The following is an 18249-nucleotide window of genomic DNA, read 5'->3' as shown; positions in this document are numbered from 1 at the left end:
TGGGAAAGTTTCATTATTATGGCAAAGAGATCAATTGAGGGGCCAACCTTAATTGTGGAATCTCTGGCAGGTTGGTGCCCACTCCTCGGGGAAGGCCGATATGGAACCTTCCCCAACCTAAGTAAAGGTGCTCTGGCCCACGGGATATAGAGAGGCCTGGGGTGCGGCTCTGGTATCAAGGAGAAAGGGAAGTCTGATCTTCTCTGGCAGCGTTATTTGAAGCTCTTTGACAGCTTAGAATGGTGCCAGCTGACATCTGCTCGCAGGAAAAAACAAGATGCTCAAAGGGAAACTTGTCCGTGAAGGTCAGGGCTAAGAGCCACCAGCTTTTCGGGTGCGGGGTGCAGCTATGGGTGGCTAAAGCTAGGAGGCCCCGCTGCCAGAACAGGGCTGGTGACTGGACAGTGGCTGACCCACGCACATGTGTCTAAACTAAAGACCTCTGTAACCTTCAAGTCCAAGTGTGGATCAGCAGGAAGACGTGGAATTTGGATCAGCAAGGGTAACCCCGGAGCAAAGGGCAGTCATGACTACAGGACCAGTTTCAACAGCGAGTCTGCAGCGACAGACCCAATGGAAGCAACAGGATGACTAGGAAGTCCTTTTTACCTCTCTTTCAGACTTGAGAAAGAGAACTATCAAACTTGGGCTTAAAGAACCCTTTAGGTTCATGAAAAATTCAAGGGGGACAGTATAGGAGATAGCCCCCAGAAAAGATGACCATTCTGTTAAACTGAACACTTCAAGACCCCAAATAACTAGTTCGAAAAATCATGAGATGTGACTTTATTTGTACCCCATGCATAGGAGTTCCACTTTGAATGAAATGAATAAATGTCAGGGTCCCTGATGATAAAGATCTTAAAAGTTCTGAGATAAAGAACCTGTACCCATTGCAACTTCTAACTAGTCTAGCCCGTTGCTTGGTTTCTGGCCGATGACATTGACTAACTCACTGCCATTCCCAAACTGCCTGAATCAAACTATGAAATCTCACATGTTCCATGAAAAGTAGCAGTTATATTGGTTTCAACCTCACTTCAGTGATAACTAACACTTTAATGCAAACACTTACAAATTAAAGCCACCACGGAAAGCACATTCTTTTGCATCCCAATCGTAGTCACCCTGAGAACAGACGTCCGCACCTTGTCGAGAAGCCGACTGCATTGGTGGACTGGTCACTCACAGCAGCGTGAGGGCTGCTCTCTTACAGCACCCTCAGGAACTTTAAGTTATTTAAACTGCTAACTGGATATACATCACCAGGTTAATACCCTGCTTGTCTGTGTACACCGGCATTTACATGCTGAAGTGTTCGTCTTTGTAAATTACTTCCAAGGCTAAAATGCAGGGACGAGAGGCAGCCTCTTGTCCCTTTTGGGTGTTACATAGTAGAAGCTGCTAACTTCAAGTCCTCTAACAGAGACGAAACTATGCTGAGATTAGTAGTCTCATTTAAGAAGGCAAAGACTTAAATGTGGGATTTCCTGTTTCATCCTTAGTCTGACATACTGTGCTTCAAAGTCAGACAAAGGTCAGGTAAGTAACAACTGTCTGGCAGACTTGAAACAATAATATTAATAGTTATAATAATAATTATCATACTTAGAGTTAATGATGCTGATAAGCATGTGCTAGACATCAAATTAAATGCTAGATAATGTTATGCACAACCACCCTGGAAGGATATACTCTTATTCTCCTTTTTACACTAGGAACATAGTTGGTGACGAGTAATGTTCCCAAGGTCACAGACCTGGCAAGCAGGAACGCTAGGCATTAAATGCCATCTTGTGTGACCTGAAAGTCCATCTCTTTTTTCTTTATTGCCCACCTATGACTTGTCTTCATTAATGGAAAAGTTTGTTCAATTAAAGTTACCGTTCTTCCTTCTATCCATACAAATTAAAAATAAAAATACTAAACTATACTAAAAATGAAACATGATAAAAACTAATGAGCCTATTTTATCTAGCAGTAATATATAGTCACTTAGGGATAACATAATAACATCAGTATTGTCACAGAAAGCATTTTAAAGCAGAGTCATCCAAAAGACAAGACCAACTTCTATTTATGCTTCACATGCATCTTTTTTTTTTCATATTATTATTTTTTTCCACATGTATCTTTTAAGGAAAACTAAAAATAAAAAGTTAAAAAACTGTAAGAGAGACTAAGTCCACTATTGTATCATAAAGCAAACTGAGTCCATACTATTACAATCTAATAAAACTAATATGCAACCCCTCTAAATAATACCATATGACCAAAAAGATCACATTGAAAATGACATCAGTCAATATTATAAAAAATGAAGATGAGTCCTGCCGGGTGCTGTCCTTCCAGGGCCCTGTTGGAAAAATTGCTTTTCTACCTGATGATGGGTTGATTTTTTTCAAAATGTTTAAGTTAATGTTCTTATTAATTTATTTTTTCCTAACTTGAATAATTGTTAGCAATTTAGAACAATACTAAAGTTAAAGAAATAGAACAATCTACTGTACCTTTCAATCTGATTGACCCTTGCCCCTCTATTCAATAAAAGTTCCACCATCTGCTTGCTGTTTTCACTTTTAGCAAGTGAAAGTGGTGTGAGGTTATCCTGTAAAGCAGCAAAAATAATTTATAGTTTGTAAAATTATATATAGCCAAGCTGAATTTTAAAACCTATAAAAAATACAGAAAGTGACTAAAAAGTAGCCGCTTCCTCCTCGCTCCTGTGCTGCCACCTGCTGCTCCTTCTCTTTAAAATGCCCTCCTCTCTCTCTTCAGCAGGTTAACTGCAACATCGTTCTTCAAACCTCACTTCAAACATTCACAGCACGGGCTCCAAGAAACTCTGCTCCTGTCCCAGTACCTACCTGGCACACTGCCCTTATTACACTGCCTGTGGAATGCTGCTTCCCTCCCTCTTGCATGGACCCAGCTCCCCGTGCTGGGTGCTAGGTCTCCTCCTCCCACCCACTGGCAGCCCCACCATCACTCCACCCCCCCCAGCCCTTCAGTGCCCCCCCCCCCCCCCCCCGGCCCTTCAGTGCCCCGCAGGCTCTGAGCCCAGCACCCACCCCCAGGCCCTAATAGGAAGTTCTTCCTCCTGGGGCAGAGGATAGCTGGAAGACAGAACTTTGCCTTTTCTGGGGACACCACGTTGTGACTTGGCTTTGGAGGTGTTTCCAAGGTGACAGGGCCTGATAGATTGTAGTCAGTATATGTGTGTGAGGAAGAAATGGCTTGTGGCTAAAATAAACACATGTATTTCAAATATGTTGTAAATAAAGTTAGTTGATCTGTATATACCTTGTTTGTTGCTTCGATATTTGCCTCGTACTCAAGCAGCTTGTCTACAAGGGCTTGACTTTCCCCAAGGGCAGCATAGTGGAGAGCAGTGTTGCCATAAATGTCCATTACATTTGGATCAGCCCCACGCTCTAGCAGAAGAGTTGCACATTCCTCTTCCTGGCATTGCACGGCCTGTAAGAATTATGCCAAGAAATAGATTGTAAATTCTAAAAATTTACAGTAAATACTAAATTCATTTTTATTCTAAATAATTAAAATAAATCCATCTCACGATGACATAGTTGGCTACCACATACCTTAATCAGAGCTGTCCTGTTTTCATTGTCACAGAGGTTCAACAGGCATTTCCTGTCTGCGAGGAGCTTTACCACTCTTGAGTGGCCATTGGCACAGGCCAGATGCAGAGCAGTCCTACAAAGTGAGAGGACTCTTTAGGAACTTAAGAGTTCAACATTTCAAAACATACAATTACTCACATAACTGTAAACATTAAATATTATCCCTATGCCTTCAAAACAAATAGCAGTTTTATTCTGGAGACTACACTATTTATTAGTTCTTGTTACTCACCACATAAGTGAAGGAGCAGCCTAAATGACTAGAGAGAGCATGACCTGGGAATTCAGCTCAACTTGGGTCTGATCCTTTTTTAACTCTGCCGTGTGTTAGCTATCACTCAGCCTTTCTGTGCCTCGACTTCATCAGCAAAGTAGGGACAGAAACTTATCTTACAGAACACAACTGTGTGTTTCAAGGAGAATCTATACAAAGTGTGTACTATAGTGTTCCTAGCACAAAAGAACAAACAAGTAAAAAAAAAACAGCTCAATAATTGTTAGGTAATATTATTATCATTATTACTATTATTCCAACTTTATAAAGACAACATTTCAACTCAGTAAAATGATATTATTATACTTACTTTGCAGACATGTTTTAAGGGTCAGAAAGAATATGGTATTTCAATGATTCTAAGATGCTTATATTCTCACACTTGAACCTCTTTGAAATTGGAATGCAATATTTAATACAGAATGTCTTATGATTATAATTGGCAGCAGTTAAAAAAATTCTTACTGTTATTAAAAATATTGGGCATCATACCATCCATAGTGCCTCACATTAAGTGAAATAATGGTAAGTACAACAGACCTTTTGCAGTTCTAGTCATATAGTTGGCATTTAAATCACTTTTAGTTCTTCAAAGCATTATGGGGAAAAAGAACTAAAATAACAAAATAGGAAAGGATTTTTTTTTTTTTTTGTATTTTTTTGAAGTTGGAAACAGGGAGGCAGTCAGACAGACTCCAGCAGGAGCCCAACCAGGATCCACCCGGCATGCCCACCAGGGGGCGATGCTCTGCCCATCTGAGTCGTTACTCTATTGCAACCAGGGCCATTCTAGCGCCTGTGGCAGAGGCCATGGAGCCAACCTCAGTGCCCGGGCCGACTTTGCTCCAATGGAGCCTTGGCTGCAGGAGGGGAAGAGAGAGATAGAGAGGAAGGAGAGGAGGAGGGTGGAGAAGCAGATGGGTGCTTCTCCTGCGTGCCCTGGCTGGGAATTGAACCCGGAACTCCTGCATGCCAGGCCGACGCTCTACCACTGAGCCAACCGGCCAGGACAAGAATTTTTAAAGTAAATTTTACTTTAATATTGAAGAAACGTTAAGCCAAAGGAAAACTCGGGATGCAAATGAATACAGATGGCTTATTTTATTCAATATTTAGATTTAAAGATTGTATGAAATCAGATAATTCCAATGATCAATATTAGTATTTAATACTATTATACATTTTCAAAAGTGCAAGTAAATGATATCTTTTGCAATTTCCTACCTTTCAAAAAAGTTTTGTTTGAAATAAGGGAGAAAAAATTTCAACTGTGTTAGGTCCTAATACTTCCATTTAAAAATTTTCATTTTGCTCATACTGGGCAACATCAAGTTTTGATTTTTTTTTTAACAGAGACAGCGAGAGAAAGTCAGAGAGAGGGATAGATAGGGATAGACAGACAGGGACAGAGAGAGATGAGAAGCATCAATCATCAGTTTTTCATTGCATCACCTTAGTTGTTCATTGACTGCTTTCTCATATGTGCCTTGACCATGGGCCTTCAGCAGACCAAGTAACCCCTTGCTCGAGCCAGTGACCTTGGGTCCAAGCTAGTGAGCTTTGCTCAAACCAGATGAGCCGGCACTCAAGCTGGCAACCTCGGGATCTTGAACCTGGGTCCTTCCGCATCCCAGTCCAACGCTCTATCAACTGTGCCACCACCTGGTCAGGTGGCAACATCAAGTTTTAAAGGATGAAAAAGGCTGAGAAATAGGTTGAAAGGGTCTTATCTGTTACATAGGTATTCAGGTTATATTTCAAGAATAAATAGAAACAATGAATAAATATAGTTGGAGAGTTCATTATTTTTAAAGAAAACTTTTATAAAGTAAAGCCATACTTCTTCAATAGTAATAATCACTTATAGTTCTTATTTTTGTTGTTTTATTTTATTTTTTATTTTTATTTTTGCTTTTTCTTTTGCATTTTTCTGAAGCTGGAAACAGGGAGAGACAGTCAGACAGACTCCCGCATGTGCCCGACCGGGATCCACCCGGCACGCCCACCATGGGGCAATGCTCTGCCCACCAGGGGGTGATGCTCTGCCCATCCTGGGCGTCGCCATGTTGCGACCAGAGCCACTCTAGTGCCTGAGGCAGAGGCCACAGAGCCATCCCCAGCGCCCGGGCCATTTTTGCTCCAATGGAGCTTCAGCTGCGGGAGGGGAAGAGAGAGACAGAGAGGAAGGTGCGGCGGAGGGGTGGAGAAGCAAATGGGCGCTTCTCCTGTGTGCCCTGGCCGGGAATCGAACCCGGGTCCTCCGCACGCTAGGCCGACGCTCTACCGCTGAGCCAACCGGCCAGGGCCTGTTGTTTTATTTCTATAAGAACACAACCTAAATGATAAATCTATAATCATTTTTCTTCTTCCTCTTCCTTCTCTTCTTTTTTTCCAAGTGAGAGGAGGGGAGATAGACAGACTCCAGCATACACTCTGACTGGGATCCACCCAGCAACCCATCTGGGGCAGATGCTCTGCCCATCTGGGGCCACACTGGTAACTGAGCTATTTTTAGCATCTGAGGTGGAGGCTCCACAGAGCCATCCTCAGTGCCTGGGCCGATGCGCTCTAATGAATCGAACCATGGCTGCATGAGGTGGAGAGGGAGAGAAAAAAGATGGTCACTTCTTATGTGTGCCCTCATCAAAAATAAAACCCGTGACATCAAATGTAGGGCTGATGCTTTACCATTGAGCAGACTGGTCAGGGCAATCTATAATCATTTATATATTTTATGTAATAAAGCTATATAAAATAAAAAAACCATAGGTATATAAATATATACAGAAATGCTACAGGCACAAAAAAAATTCCCTTTATTTCAGAAGAGGCTAAAAATTGTCAAAAGGTATAAATCTTAAAAAATTAAAAGAAGAGAAAGTAAATTATTTTTATCTGTGCAATACCATATGACTGCTCTTCCCCAGGATTATTTCACTCATCATAAACTTTTACTAGAATTTCTAAACATGTTTATTGTAGAAATCAGATTTTTAAAAAGAGAAAATTTCACTGACAATACAAATGTTCAGAAATAAATTTTATCACATTTTCCACATATTTTTGGCTATGATGAGAGTGTAGTCTGTGTGTATGTATAATCAAACTAATTTTTGTCTCCTTTTCTGATCTTTCAAAGTACAGTACCTCTTTGGCCTGACCAGGCAGTGGTGCAGTAGATAAAGCATTGGATTGGGACACAGAGGACCCAGGTTCAAAACCCCAAGGTCAGGCGGCAAGATGGTGATGGAGTAGGCTGATGTACCAACTTCCACCTCCCAGAACCAAAGTGGATTACAACTTAATTTTAAGAACCATCATCTGGAAAAACCAACTTTGGACTAAACTAAGAGGACTCTTTAACCAAGGAACACTGAAGAAGCCACACTGATACTGGAGGGAAAAGCGGAAACGTAGAGAGGGCTGCCCAGCTCCCGGGTGCGAACAGTAGCCTGGAGAGACTCATGTGGTGGGAAGTGAGTTTAGCAGAGAGGGGAGGGTCCTGAGCCCCAGGAACAAAGCTCCAGCCTGAAGCCCTAGAGCAGGGGTCCCCAAACTACAGCACGTGGGTCGCATGCGGTCCCGAGGCCATTTATCTGGCCCCCACTGCACTTCCGGAAGGGGCACCTCTTTCATTGGTGGTCAGTGAGAGGAGCATAGTTCCCATTGAAATACTGGTCAGTTTGCAGATTTAAATTTACTTGTTCTTTATTTTAAATATTGTATTTGTTCTTATTTTGTTTTTTTACTTTAAAATAAGATATGTGCAGTGTACATAGGGATTTGTTCATAGTTTTTTTTTGTTTTTTTTTTGTATTTTTCTGAAGCTGGAAATGGGGAGAGACAGTCAGACAGACTCCCGCATGCGCCCAACCGGGATCCACCCGGCATGCCCACCAGGGGCTACGCTCTGCCCACAAGGGGGCGATGCTCTGCCCCTCCGGGGCGTCGCTCTGCCGCGACCAGAGCCACTCTAGTGCCTGGGGCAGAGGCCAAGGAGCCATCCCCAGCGCCAGGGCCATCTTTGCTCCGATGGAGCCTCGGCTGCAGGAGGGGAAGAGAGAGACAGAGAGGAAGGAGGGGGGGGGCTGGAGAAGCAAATGGGCACTTCTCCTATGTGCCCTGGCTGGGAATCGAACCCAGGTCTCCCGCACGCCAGGCCGACGCTCTACCGCTGAGCCAACCGGCCAGGGCCCATAGTTTTTCTTATAGTCCAGCCCTCCAATGGTCTGAGGGACAGTGAACTGGCCCCCTGTGTAAAACGTTTGGGGACCCTTGCCCTAGAACCTACAAGAAGCCTATGGGCAGTATTTAGCTGCAAAACAAGTCAGGATACTGGTTGTGAGAAAGAGACTGATTTCTCAGACCCAGGATTATTCTTAAAGGAACCGTGCAGAAAACCTCTCTCACAACCACCCACCTGGGGCTCCAGGGGACAGGAGAGAGGAGAGGACCGGAGCAACCGAAAGGGAGTATAATCCAGGAGGCACAGGGAGAAACACTTTGAGGAACAGCCACCCTAACCCCTGGGCTGAGTCACTCCCCAAATCTGAAGAAAATATTTCCCTTGGAAACAGCAATACCAGCAAAGGGAAGCAGGACACCAGCCAAACAAGCTCTCCCCCAGCACTCAGAGCAGAGCCACTTAGAAGGAAGGAGCCTTCAGGAATACAGTATTAAGTGCTTAGGTCTGAGCTACAGCACCCCCACCCACACTGCTGAGGGTGTGCGGGGAGGGCGGAGGAGGCAGGACGTGAAAGCGTGGTCCCATCAGTGGGGGCGGAAGCCTCGCGGCCACAACTGAGGCCCAGCGTGAGCTCAGTCTCGCAGGGCAGGGGCGGAGGGGATGAAGGAAAGCGGTCCAGCCAAGCTGCAGGGCCAGGGGAGCAAGAGCGGTCCCACCTGCAATCCCGCCCGCAGGGCAAAGGTGAAAGCCTGGGAACTGCAGAGACCCCAGGTTGAGCGCAGGCCAACAGTCCAGTCTCGCCTGTGGAACCTGGGCTAGCGACCGGACTTGCCAGCACAGCTCCGCCTGCGGGGGCAGGGCAAAAGCCCGGGAACAGGCGGACACCAGTAGCTGAGCATAGGTGCACAGACCTGCCCAAGGTGCCAAGGTTTGCAGTCCCAGACGTGGCGCACAGCCCCACCCGTGGGTATGGGACGAAGACCGAGGCCAGCTGAGGCTTGTAGGCTCAGGCACGTGAACACAGCCCCTCCCGTGGAGGAGAGGCAAAAACCGCAGTGACAGCCACAGCGGGCCGGCACCAGCTACACCTATACCTGAATGCCGGAGGCATTTGCAGAGGAGGTGGTGGGCCTTCAGACAGACCACACCTAGGGAACACAAAGCCGACACCCATTGGACCCCAGAGGCCACACCGTTCTTATACAAAGACAAAATGGAAAGGCAGAGAAATGCAACACAAATGAATCAAGAGCAATACCCAGAAAGGGACTTGAATGAGTAAGATTAACCAAGTTACCAGATGCAGAGTTTAAAATAATGATTGTTAGGATGCTCAAAGACATTAGAAGACCACAATGGAGGGAATTAAAAGCAGGATGGATGAAGCTGAGGATTGAATCAGGAGTTAGAGGACAAGATAAATGAAGGCACAGAAGCAGAGCAGAAAAAAAAAAGACTCAAAAAGTCTGAGGAAACTCTAAGAGAGCTCTGTGACAACATGAAGAGAAATAACATCCGCATCACAGGGGTTCCTGAAGAAAAAGAGAAAGAAGAGATAGAGACTTTGTTCAATCAAATCATAGTTGAAAACTTCCCTAAATTGATGCAGGAAAAAGTCACACAAGTTCAAGAAGCCCAGAGAATTCCATTAAAACGAAACCCAAAGAAATCAACACCAAGACACATCATAATTAAAATACCAAAGCTAAGTGATAAAGAGAAAATATTAAAAGCTGCTAGAGAAAAAAAGGCTATCACCTACAAAGGAGCCCCCATAAGGATGACTTCTGACTTCTCAACAGAAACACTTGAGGCCAGAAGGGAATGGCAAGAAATATTCAAAGTAATGCAGAACAAGAGCTTACAACCAAGACTTCTTTATCCAGCAAGGCTATCGTTTAAAATTGAAGGAGAAATAAAAAGCTTCCCAGACCAAAAAATAAACCTCAAAGAACTCATTACTACCAAACCAATGCTGCAAGAAATGTTAAGGTGCCTGTTGTAAACAAAGGGGGAAAAGAATATAGCAAAAAATGAATACAGCTTTAAAGAATAAAATGGCAATAAACAACTACATATCAATAATAACCTTAAATGTAAATGGATTAAATGATCCAATCAAAAGACATAGGGTAGCTGTGTGGATAAGACAACGGGACCCATACATATGTTGTCTACAAGAGACACACCTTAAAACAAAAGAAGCACATAGACTGAAGGTAAAATGATGGAAAAAAATATTTCATACAGATGGAAATAAAAAAAAAAAGCTTGGGCAGCAATACTTATATCAGACAAAATGGACTTTAAAACAAAGGCTATAGTAAGAGATAAAAGCGGTCACTACATAATGACAAAGGGAGCAATCCAACAGGAAGGTATACCCATTATAAATATCTATGCACCTAATATAGGAGGAGCACCTAAATACACAAAGCAGACCTTGATGGGTATAAAGGGTGAGATCAACAGCACTACTATAATAGTAGGCATTTCAATACCCCACTAACATCACTAGATAGATCCTCAAGAAAGAAAATTAACAAAGAAACAGCAGACTTAAAGGACACACTAGATCAACTAGATTTAATAGATATCTTCAGAACCTTTCACCCTAAAGGAGCAGAATATACATTCTTTTCAAGTGCTCATGGTATATTCTCTAGGATAAACCACATATTAGGGCACAAAAGTGGTCTCGACAAATTTAAGAAGATTGAAATCATATCAAGCATTTTTTCTGATCACAATGGCATGAAACTAGAAATCAACCACAACAGAAGAACTCAAAAATACTCAAACACTTGAAAACTAAATAGCATGTTATTAAATAACAAATAGGTTAACAATGAGATCAAAACAATAAAAAAATTCCAAGAAACCAATGATAATGAGCATACAACTCAAAATTTATGGGACACAGCAAAATCAGTACTGAGATGGAAGTTCATAGCATTACAGGCATTCCTTAAGAAGCTAGAAAAAAGCTCAAATAAACAACTTAACCCTGCATCTAAAAGAAATATAAAGAGAACAGCAAGTAAAGCCAAGAGGTAGTAGAAGGAAGGAAATAATAAAGATCAGAGCGGAAATAAATGACATAGAGGCTAAAGAAACAATACAGAGGATCAATGAAACCAGGAGTTGGTTATTTGAAAAGATAAACAAGACCAGACTCATCAAAAAAAAAAAAAAAAAAAAAAAAAAAAAAAGGAGAGGGGACTCAAATAAATAAAATAAGAAATGAGAGTGGAGAAATAACAACTGACACAACAGAAATACAAAATATTGTAAGAAAATACTATGAAGAACTGTATGCCAAAAAACTAGACAATCTAGATAAAATGGACAAATTCCTTGAAACATATAATCTTCCAAAAATCAATCTGGAATAATCAGAATACCTAAACAGTTTGATTACAACAGATGAGATCAAAACAGTTATCAAAAAACTCCCAACAAAGAAAAGTCCTGGGCCTGATGGCTTCACAAGTGACTTCTACCAAATATTCAAAGAAGAACTAACTCCTATCCTTCTCATGATATTTCAAAAAATTCAAGAGGAAAGAAGACTTCCAAGCTCCTTTTATGAGGCGAGCATAATTCTGATTCCAAAACTAGGCAAAGACAACACAAAGAAAGAAAATTATAGGCCAATATCCATGATGAATTTAGATGCTAAAATCCTCAACAAAATATTAGCAAACCGGATCCAGCAATATATGAAAAAAACCATATACCATGATCAAGTGGGATTTATTCTGGGGAGGCAAGGCTGGTACAATATTCGCAAATCAATCAATGTGATTCATCACATAAATAAAAGGAAGGACAAAACTACATGATAATTTCAATAGATGCAGAAAAAGCATTTGATAAAATCCAGCACCCATTCATGATCAAAACTCTCACAAAGTGGGAATACAGGAAACATACCTCAACATGATAAAGGTCATCTATGACAAACTCACAGCCAACATCATACTCAATGGGCAAAAATTAAAAGCAATCCCCTTAAGATCAGGAACAAGGCAGGGGTGTCCCCTTTACCACTCTTATTCAACATAGTTCTGTAAGTCCTAGCCACAGCAATCAGACAACAAGAAGAAATAAAAGGCATCAAATTGGAAAAGAAGAAGTAAAACTATCATTATTTACAGATGATATGATATTGTATATAGAAAACCCTAAGTCTCAGTCAAAAAACTACTGGACCTGATAAACGAATTCAGCAAGATGGCAGGATATAAAATTAATACTCAGAAATCAGAGGCATTTTTATACACCAACAATGAACTGTCAGAAAGAGAAATTAAGTAAACAATCCCCTTCACTATTGCAACAACAACAAAAAAATAAAGTACCTAGGAGTAAATTTAATCAAGGAGATTAAAGACTTGTACTTGGAAAATTATAAAACATTGATAAAAGGAAGATACAAACAAGTGGAAGTATATACTTTGCTCATGGTTAGGAAAAATAAACATCATTAAAATGTCTATATTACCCAAAGCAATTTATAAATTCAATGCAATACCAATTAAAATACCAATGGCATACTTCAAAGATATAGAACACATATTCCAAAAATTTATATGGAACCAAAAGAGAACACGAATAGCCTCAGCAATCTTAAAAAGGAAGAATAAAGTGGGAGGTATCACACTTCTGGATATCAAGTTATACTACTAGGCCACTGTACTCAAAACAGCCTGGTACTGGCATAAGAACAGGCATATAGATCAACGGAATAGAACAGAGAACCCAGAAATAAACCCACACTTTTATGGACAATGATATTTGACAAAGAAGGTAAGAGCATACAATGGAATAAAGACAGCTTCTTCAACAAAGGGTTTTGGGAACATTGGACAGCTACCTGCAAAAGAATGAAACTAGCCCACCAACTTACACCATTCACAAAAATAAACTCAAAATGGATAAAAGACTTAAATGTAAGCCGTGAAACCATAAACATCTTAGAAGAAAACATAGGCAGTAAGCTCTCCGACGTCTCTCGCAGCGATATATTTGCTGATTTATCTCCACGGGCAAGTGAAATAAAAGACAGAATAAACAAATAGGACTATATCAACCTAAAATGCTTTTGCACAGCTAAAGACAATAAGAACAGAATAAAAAGACAAACCACACAATGGGAGAACATATTCGACAATATGTTTGATAAGGGGTTAATAGCCAAAATTTATAAAGAACTTGTAATACTCAACACCAGGAAAATAAACAATCCAATCAAAAAATGGGCAAAAGAAATAAATAGACACTTCTCCAAAGAGGATATACACATGGCCAATAGGCATATGAAAATATGCTCAACATCACTAATCATTAGAGAAATACAAATTAAAACCACAATGAGATATCACCTTACACCAGTCAGAATGATGCTCATCAACAAAACAACACAGAATAAGTGCTGGCGATGGTGTGGGAACCCTCCTGCACTGCTGGTGGGAATGCAGACTGGTGCAGCCACTATGGAAAACAGTATGGAGATTCCTCAAAAAGTTAAAAATGTAACTGCCTTTTGACCCAGCGATCTCACTTTTAGGAATATACCCCAAGAACACCATAGCACTGTTCCAAAAGGAGAAATGCACCTCTATATTTATGGCAGCATTGTTCACAATAGTGAAGATCTGTAAACAGCCCAAGTGTCTGTCAGTGGACGAGTGGATTAAAAAAGTAGTGGTACATATATATATACAATGGAATACTTGGGGCCATGAAAAATAAGGAAATCTTACCTTTTGGGACAACATGGATGGACCTGGAAACTATTATGTTAAGTGAAATAAGCCAGGCAGAAAAAGAAAAATATCATATGACCTCACTCATTTGAGGAATCCAATGAACAATGTGAACTGAGGAACAGAATTGAGACAGTGGAGAGATCAATGGGACCCGAGGAAGAGAGTAGATGGAAGGGAGATGATAGGATGGGATAAACCTTAAGGGAAGGAAGGAGGGCGCTATGGGGAGGGGGCAAAGGAGATGTTGATGGGAATACGGGGGGGGGGGGGAGCGAGGATGCATTCGGGGCAACACTAGAATCTATGTTAACACAATAAATTAAAGTTAATTAAAAAAAAACTCCAAGGTTGCCACCTGAAGTGCGGGCTCATCAGCTTGAAAGCGGGCTCACTAGCTTGAGCGTGGGATCACTGGCTCGAGCGTGGGATCATAGACAAGACCCCATGGTCACTGGCTTGAGCCCAAACGTTGCTGGCTTGAAGCCCAAGGTCTCTGGCTTGAGCAAGGGGTCACTCTCTCTGCTGTAGCCCTTGCCCAAGGCACATATGAGAAAGCAATCAATGAACTAAGGTGCAGCAAGGAAGAATTGATGCTTCTCATCTCTCTCCGCCTGTCTGTCCGCCTGTCCTTATCTGTCCCTCCCTCTGTCTGTCACAAAACAAACAAACAAAAAACAAAGTACACCTTTGCATTTCAATATATATCTATTTTCTATCAGTGGTCACATATTATTTTACCCTATGGATACACTGCAATTTTAACTAAAATCCACTTATATGAGCTCTTAATACACTATTTTAAACAATGCTGAAAAGATTGTCTGCAATTCATCTAATTACTTTATAATGGTATTTTAGGATAAATAGAATTAATGGGTAAAAATAATATATTTTTTAATGTGGTATTTATAAACAAACCACCTATTTGAAAAATCAAAAGGAACTTAAACTTTAATAGCAGTCTAAGTACCATCACTGGTCATTTTCACAAACTTTGTGGATGGAAAAAAGTATTTCACTTCTCTTTTAATGTAAATTTTTTTTCTTTTATTTACCGGTGACACTAAATATTTTTTATGTCCATTGGTCATTTGGGTGTTTGGGCATTTCTGTTCTGTTCTAATTGTTTCTCTGTCTTCTCAGCACTAGTAAACAAGTAATCTGTGGAAATTTATAACACAGAAGGGCAAATCTTTATCTACCATAGAATAATTTTCTTAATTTCATTACAACCATAAAGACAGATAGCATGTGTAATTCAAAATTTTTAAACCATATTTTTATTTCATTTATGTAAAATTGATAAATATAGGAAGAGCACACATTTTGAGAAATTGGGTCTTCCTATGGAAGACCACAGCCATCTCCCTAATTCACAGTTCCCTTCTGAGGTCCCTCAGTAAAGAATATATATATATATATATATATATATATGCATCAGTGTACACTGATACAAAATGGTTATTGGATTTTATCCAAAGAATTTTTAGCCCAGAAGTTAATCTATTATGAGATTCCATTTCTCTCATTACGCACTTTCTATAGTATATAGTATATGGTTTAAAATGTGAACATCAAATACAAAATGCAATATATACTTAATTTCCCTTCTATTATTGATATTTAAATCACTTTAAAATTGTCAGCAAAGTGCTCTATAAGGGGAATTATGAATGGGTCCTTAAAGTTTTGTTTTTGCTGCTCAAAAAGGCGACCTGAGCGACAGACCCCACGTAAAATCTGCAGCATCCAGCTCCCGCGGAAGGGTTAAGACCCAAGCACAAGTGACAGGCGGGCTGAACTCCACTTAGCTACACCCAGGCAGCTGAGCGCTCTAAGGGCTCCTCCCAGGTATGCCGGCCCCCTCCCGGTGACCCTCGCAAACCCCATTACCTGTTCATCTTGTCTCTATCATCTACGCCATTTATTCGGAGCAACAGAATCTGCTTCACCTTTGCTACGCTGCCCGCGCTGGCAGCTTTGTGAATCTTCCCCAGATCTTTGTCTTGGATGTGGTACCCGGGTTCTCTGTCTCCCACGCTGCTCCTCCCTGGGCTGCTGGGCGAGCCCAAGGGCAACACGCCCTTCCTACTCCCAAATCCAAAAATCTTCTTCATCGCAGATAGCCTAAGGGCAGTTTTTCGCTGTTTCCTGAGCCCAACACTGTTGCTCTAGATAAGCCAACCGCCTCACACCACAACATCCCAACAGGGAAGCTCCGAGGTTTGAAATCTTTCAGCTCAATATCAAAGTAACCAAGCTACGCCCCCCCTCCAAACGCAACTGCGCCTGCGCCCCCAAACTCACGTCACTGCGCGTGCGCACAAAGGCCCTACGGCCAAAGATTTCTCAGAGCGCATATGCAAAATCCAGAAGTCAAAATCTCAGCGGTTGCTTGTCGGAAGCAACTCCCTCCGACGTTGGATTCCGTTCCAACGTCGGAGGGAGTTGACTGTTTCCAGACATTTAGACGCATTAGACTCACCCCTGTGGAAAACCATGTTTTGCCTACGTCAGGGACCTCATCCCCCTGAAAGCTCCTCTAAAAAAGGAAAAAAAAACAAAAACAAATCTTTTTGTCCCTCAGTTTATTTCTCTTCCACTTCCTTCTGGGCCCCAGCCAATCTCCAGGGAATTGAGCGATGCAACAACAGAAAAGTGTTTCATGGTTTCAGAAATTGTAGTAAATAGTATACAAGTGGAAATTTGTGAGAAACAAATGCACCTCTCCAGATGAATTGAAAGCTTATTTCTGCCTGCTTGATTTTTATCCTCCTCTTTGGCCCAGTCATACATTTTCATTTTCTTTACTTTTATTTCCCCCAATTAAAATTTTAATCCAAGATTTTTTTAGAAGCATGCTGTAACATTTAATACCTTTTTAAAAAATGGCTGTTCACATATCACAAAACGTCTTTTCTCACCTAGTTTAATATACCACTTTATTTTACATTAAATTCTCTGTATCTTTTTTCTGTGTCTGGGTTTTCTGCTGTTTCATTGAATGACCTACTTCTTGCAAAAGTACTCCAGTATTTTAACTTCTTTTAAAAACATTTTATTATACATTAGAGATCCAAATTTTCCTCTCATCTTTTTCAGTATTCTCCTGGCAATGTTTACCTCGAAATTATTTGAGATGAATCTTGTGAGATTTTAATTTTAATTGGGTTGAGAATTTTAACTGAGAATTAGTGCCTTGAATAAGTGTACCCAGATACATGTTATGTCCCTCAATTTATTTATGTCCCCAATTAACTTTTGGTAGCCTTTTCCTCATGTAAACTCTTCCTACTTTTTGATATATTTGTTTCTGAGGCTTTTTCATTTTTTATTGTGATGGTATATTTTTTATACTTTGTTAATGATTATTGTTTTTATATCTGTGTATTTATTTGACAGAGTGAAGAACTTTCTTAAGATATAATTTTATAACAGAAGAAGTTAACAGTTTCTGGTAGGTTCTTAGGGAAGGCAGACTATATAGTAAAAATTTCACCAGAAAGATGTATTATTTTAAAAAAAGTAAAATACAAACAAGAGGGACTGAATAACTGCTAATTTTTTTTAAAGCATTTAACTGTTTTTTCCTCATCTCAGTAGCCAATTTTTTTCAGTAATTAGCTAAGAGGGACATCTAACCTTTTTGTTTCCAGAACTACAGGTGCATATCAAACTCACCAAACAAGGTTTTATGAGAAATAAGAACCCACTCCTGCCCTCCCTATGGCATATTTGTATATATGAGAGACAGAGATACAGAGAGAGAGAGAGAGACAGACAGACACAGAAAGGAAGAGAGTTAAGAAGCATCAGTTCTTTGTTGTGGCATATTAGTTGTTCATTGATTGCTTTCTCATATGTGCCTTGACCCCGGGGTGGGGTGGGGATGCTGCTGAGCCAGAGACCCCTTGCTCAAGCCAATGACCTTGCGCTTCAAGCCAACAACCTTTGAGCTCAAGCCAGAAACTATGGGATCATGTCTATGATCCCATGCTCAAGCTGACGACCCTGCACTTGAGCTGGTGGGCCCGAGCTCAAGCTGGATGAGCTGGCACTCAAGCCAGCCACCTCTGGGTTTCAAACCTGGGTTCTCAGCATCCCAGTCTGACGCTCTATGCCCTGCGCCACTACCTGGTCAGGCAAAAACAATCAACTTAATAAATGTAGTATACCTGTGAAATGCTTGCATACGGTAGCTTTGAAAAGTTCACAAGTCCTTTCAAAGTTCATTGTTACAAAACTGTTTTGGTTGGAGTGTGATTAAGAATAAGTCAGGGAGTTTCACTTTCAGGATGATAAGGTGAAGAGGTTGACAATACATCCCCACTTTCAAAAAGCAACTATAACGTCAGATAAAATTGTTTTAAA

The 18249-nt window shown here is 41.0% G+C and overlaps 1 protein-coding gene across 3 annotated transcripts in view; it reads right to left on the bottom strand.

The window, feature by feature from the left end:
* Window positions 1–16136, bottom strand: part of ANKRD26 (ankyrin repeat domain containing 26) — a 99786-nt gene extending 83650 nt beyond the window's left edge. For all 3 annotated transcript variants that reach the window (XM_066280250.1, XM_066280252.1, XM_066280251.1), the window contains exons 1-4: window positions 15772–16136; window positions 3603–3717; window positions 3304–3477; window positions 2511–2608 (exon numbers count right to left, since the gene is read on the bottom strand). In XM_066280250.1, the coding sequence (XP_066136347.1) occupies window positions 2511–2608; window positions 3304–3477; window positions 3603–3717; window positions 15772–15995 (611 nt within the window). In that variant the 5' untranslated portion in view covers window positions 15996–16136. The remainder of the gene's footprint in view (window positions 1–2510; window positions 2609–3303; window positions 3478–3602; window positions 3718–15771) is intronic.
* Between the last annotated feature and the right edge of the window lie 2113 nt (window positions 16137–18249).

Source organism: Saccopteryx bilineata, chromosome 5 (assembly GCF_036850765.1).
Source record: "Saccopteryx bilineata isolate mSacBil1 chromosome 5, mSacBil1_pri_phased_curated, whole genome shotgun sequence".
Lineage (NCBI taxonomy): Eukaryota > Metazoa > Chordata > Mammalia > Chiroptera > Emballonuridae > Saccopteryx > Saccopteryx bilineata.
This window is presented reverse-complemented; position numbering and strand designations above follow the sequence as displayed.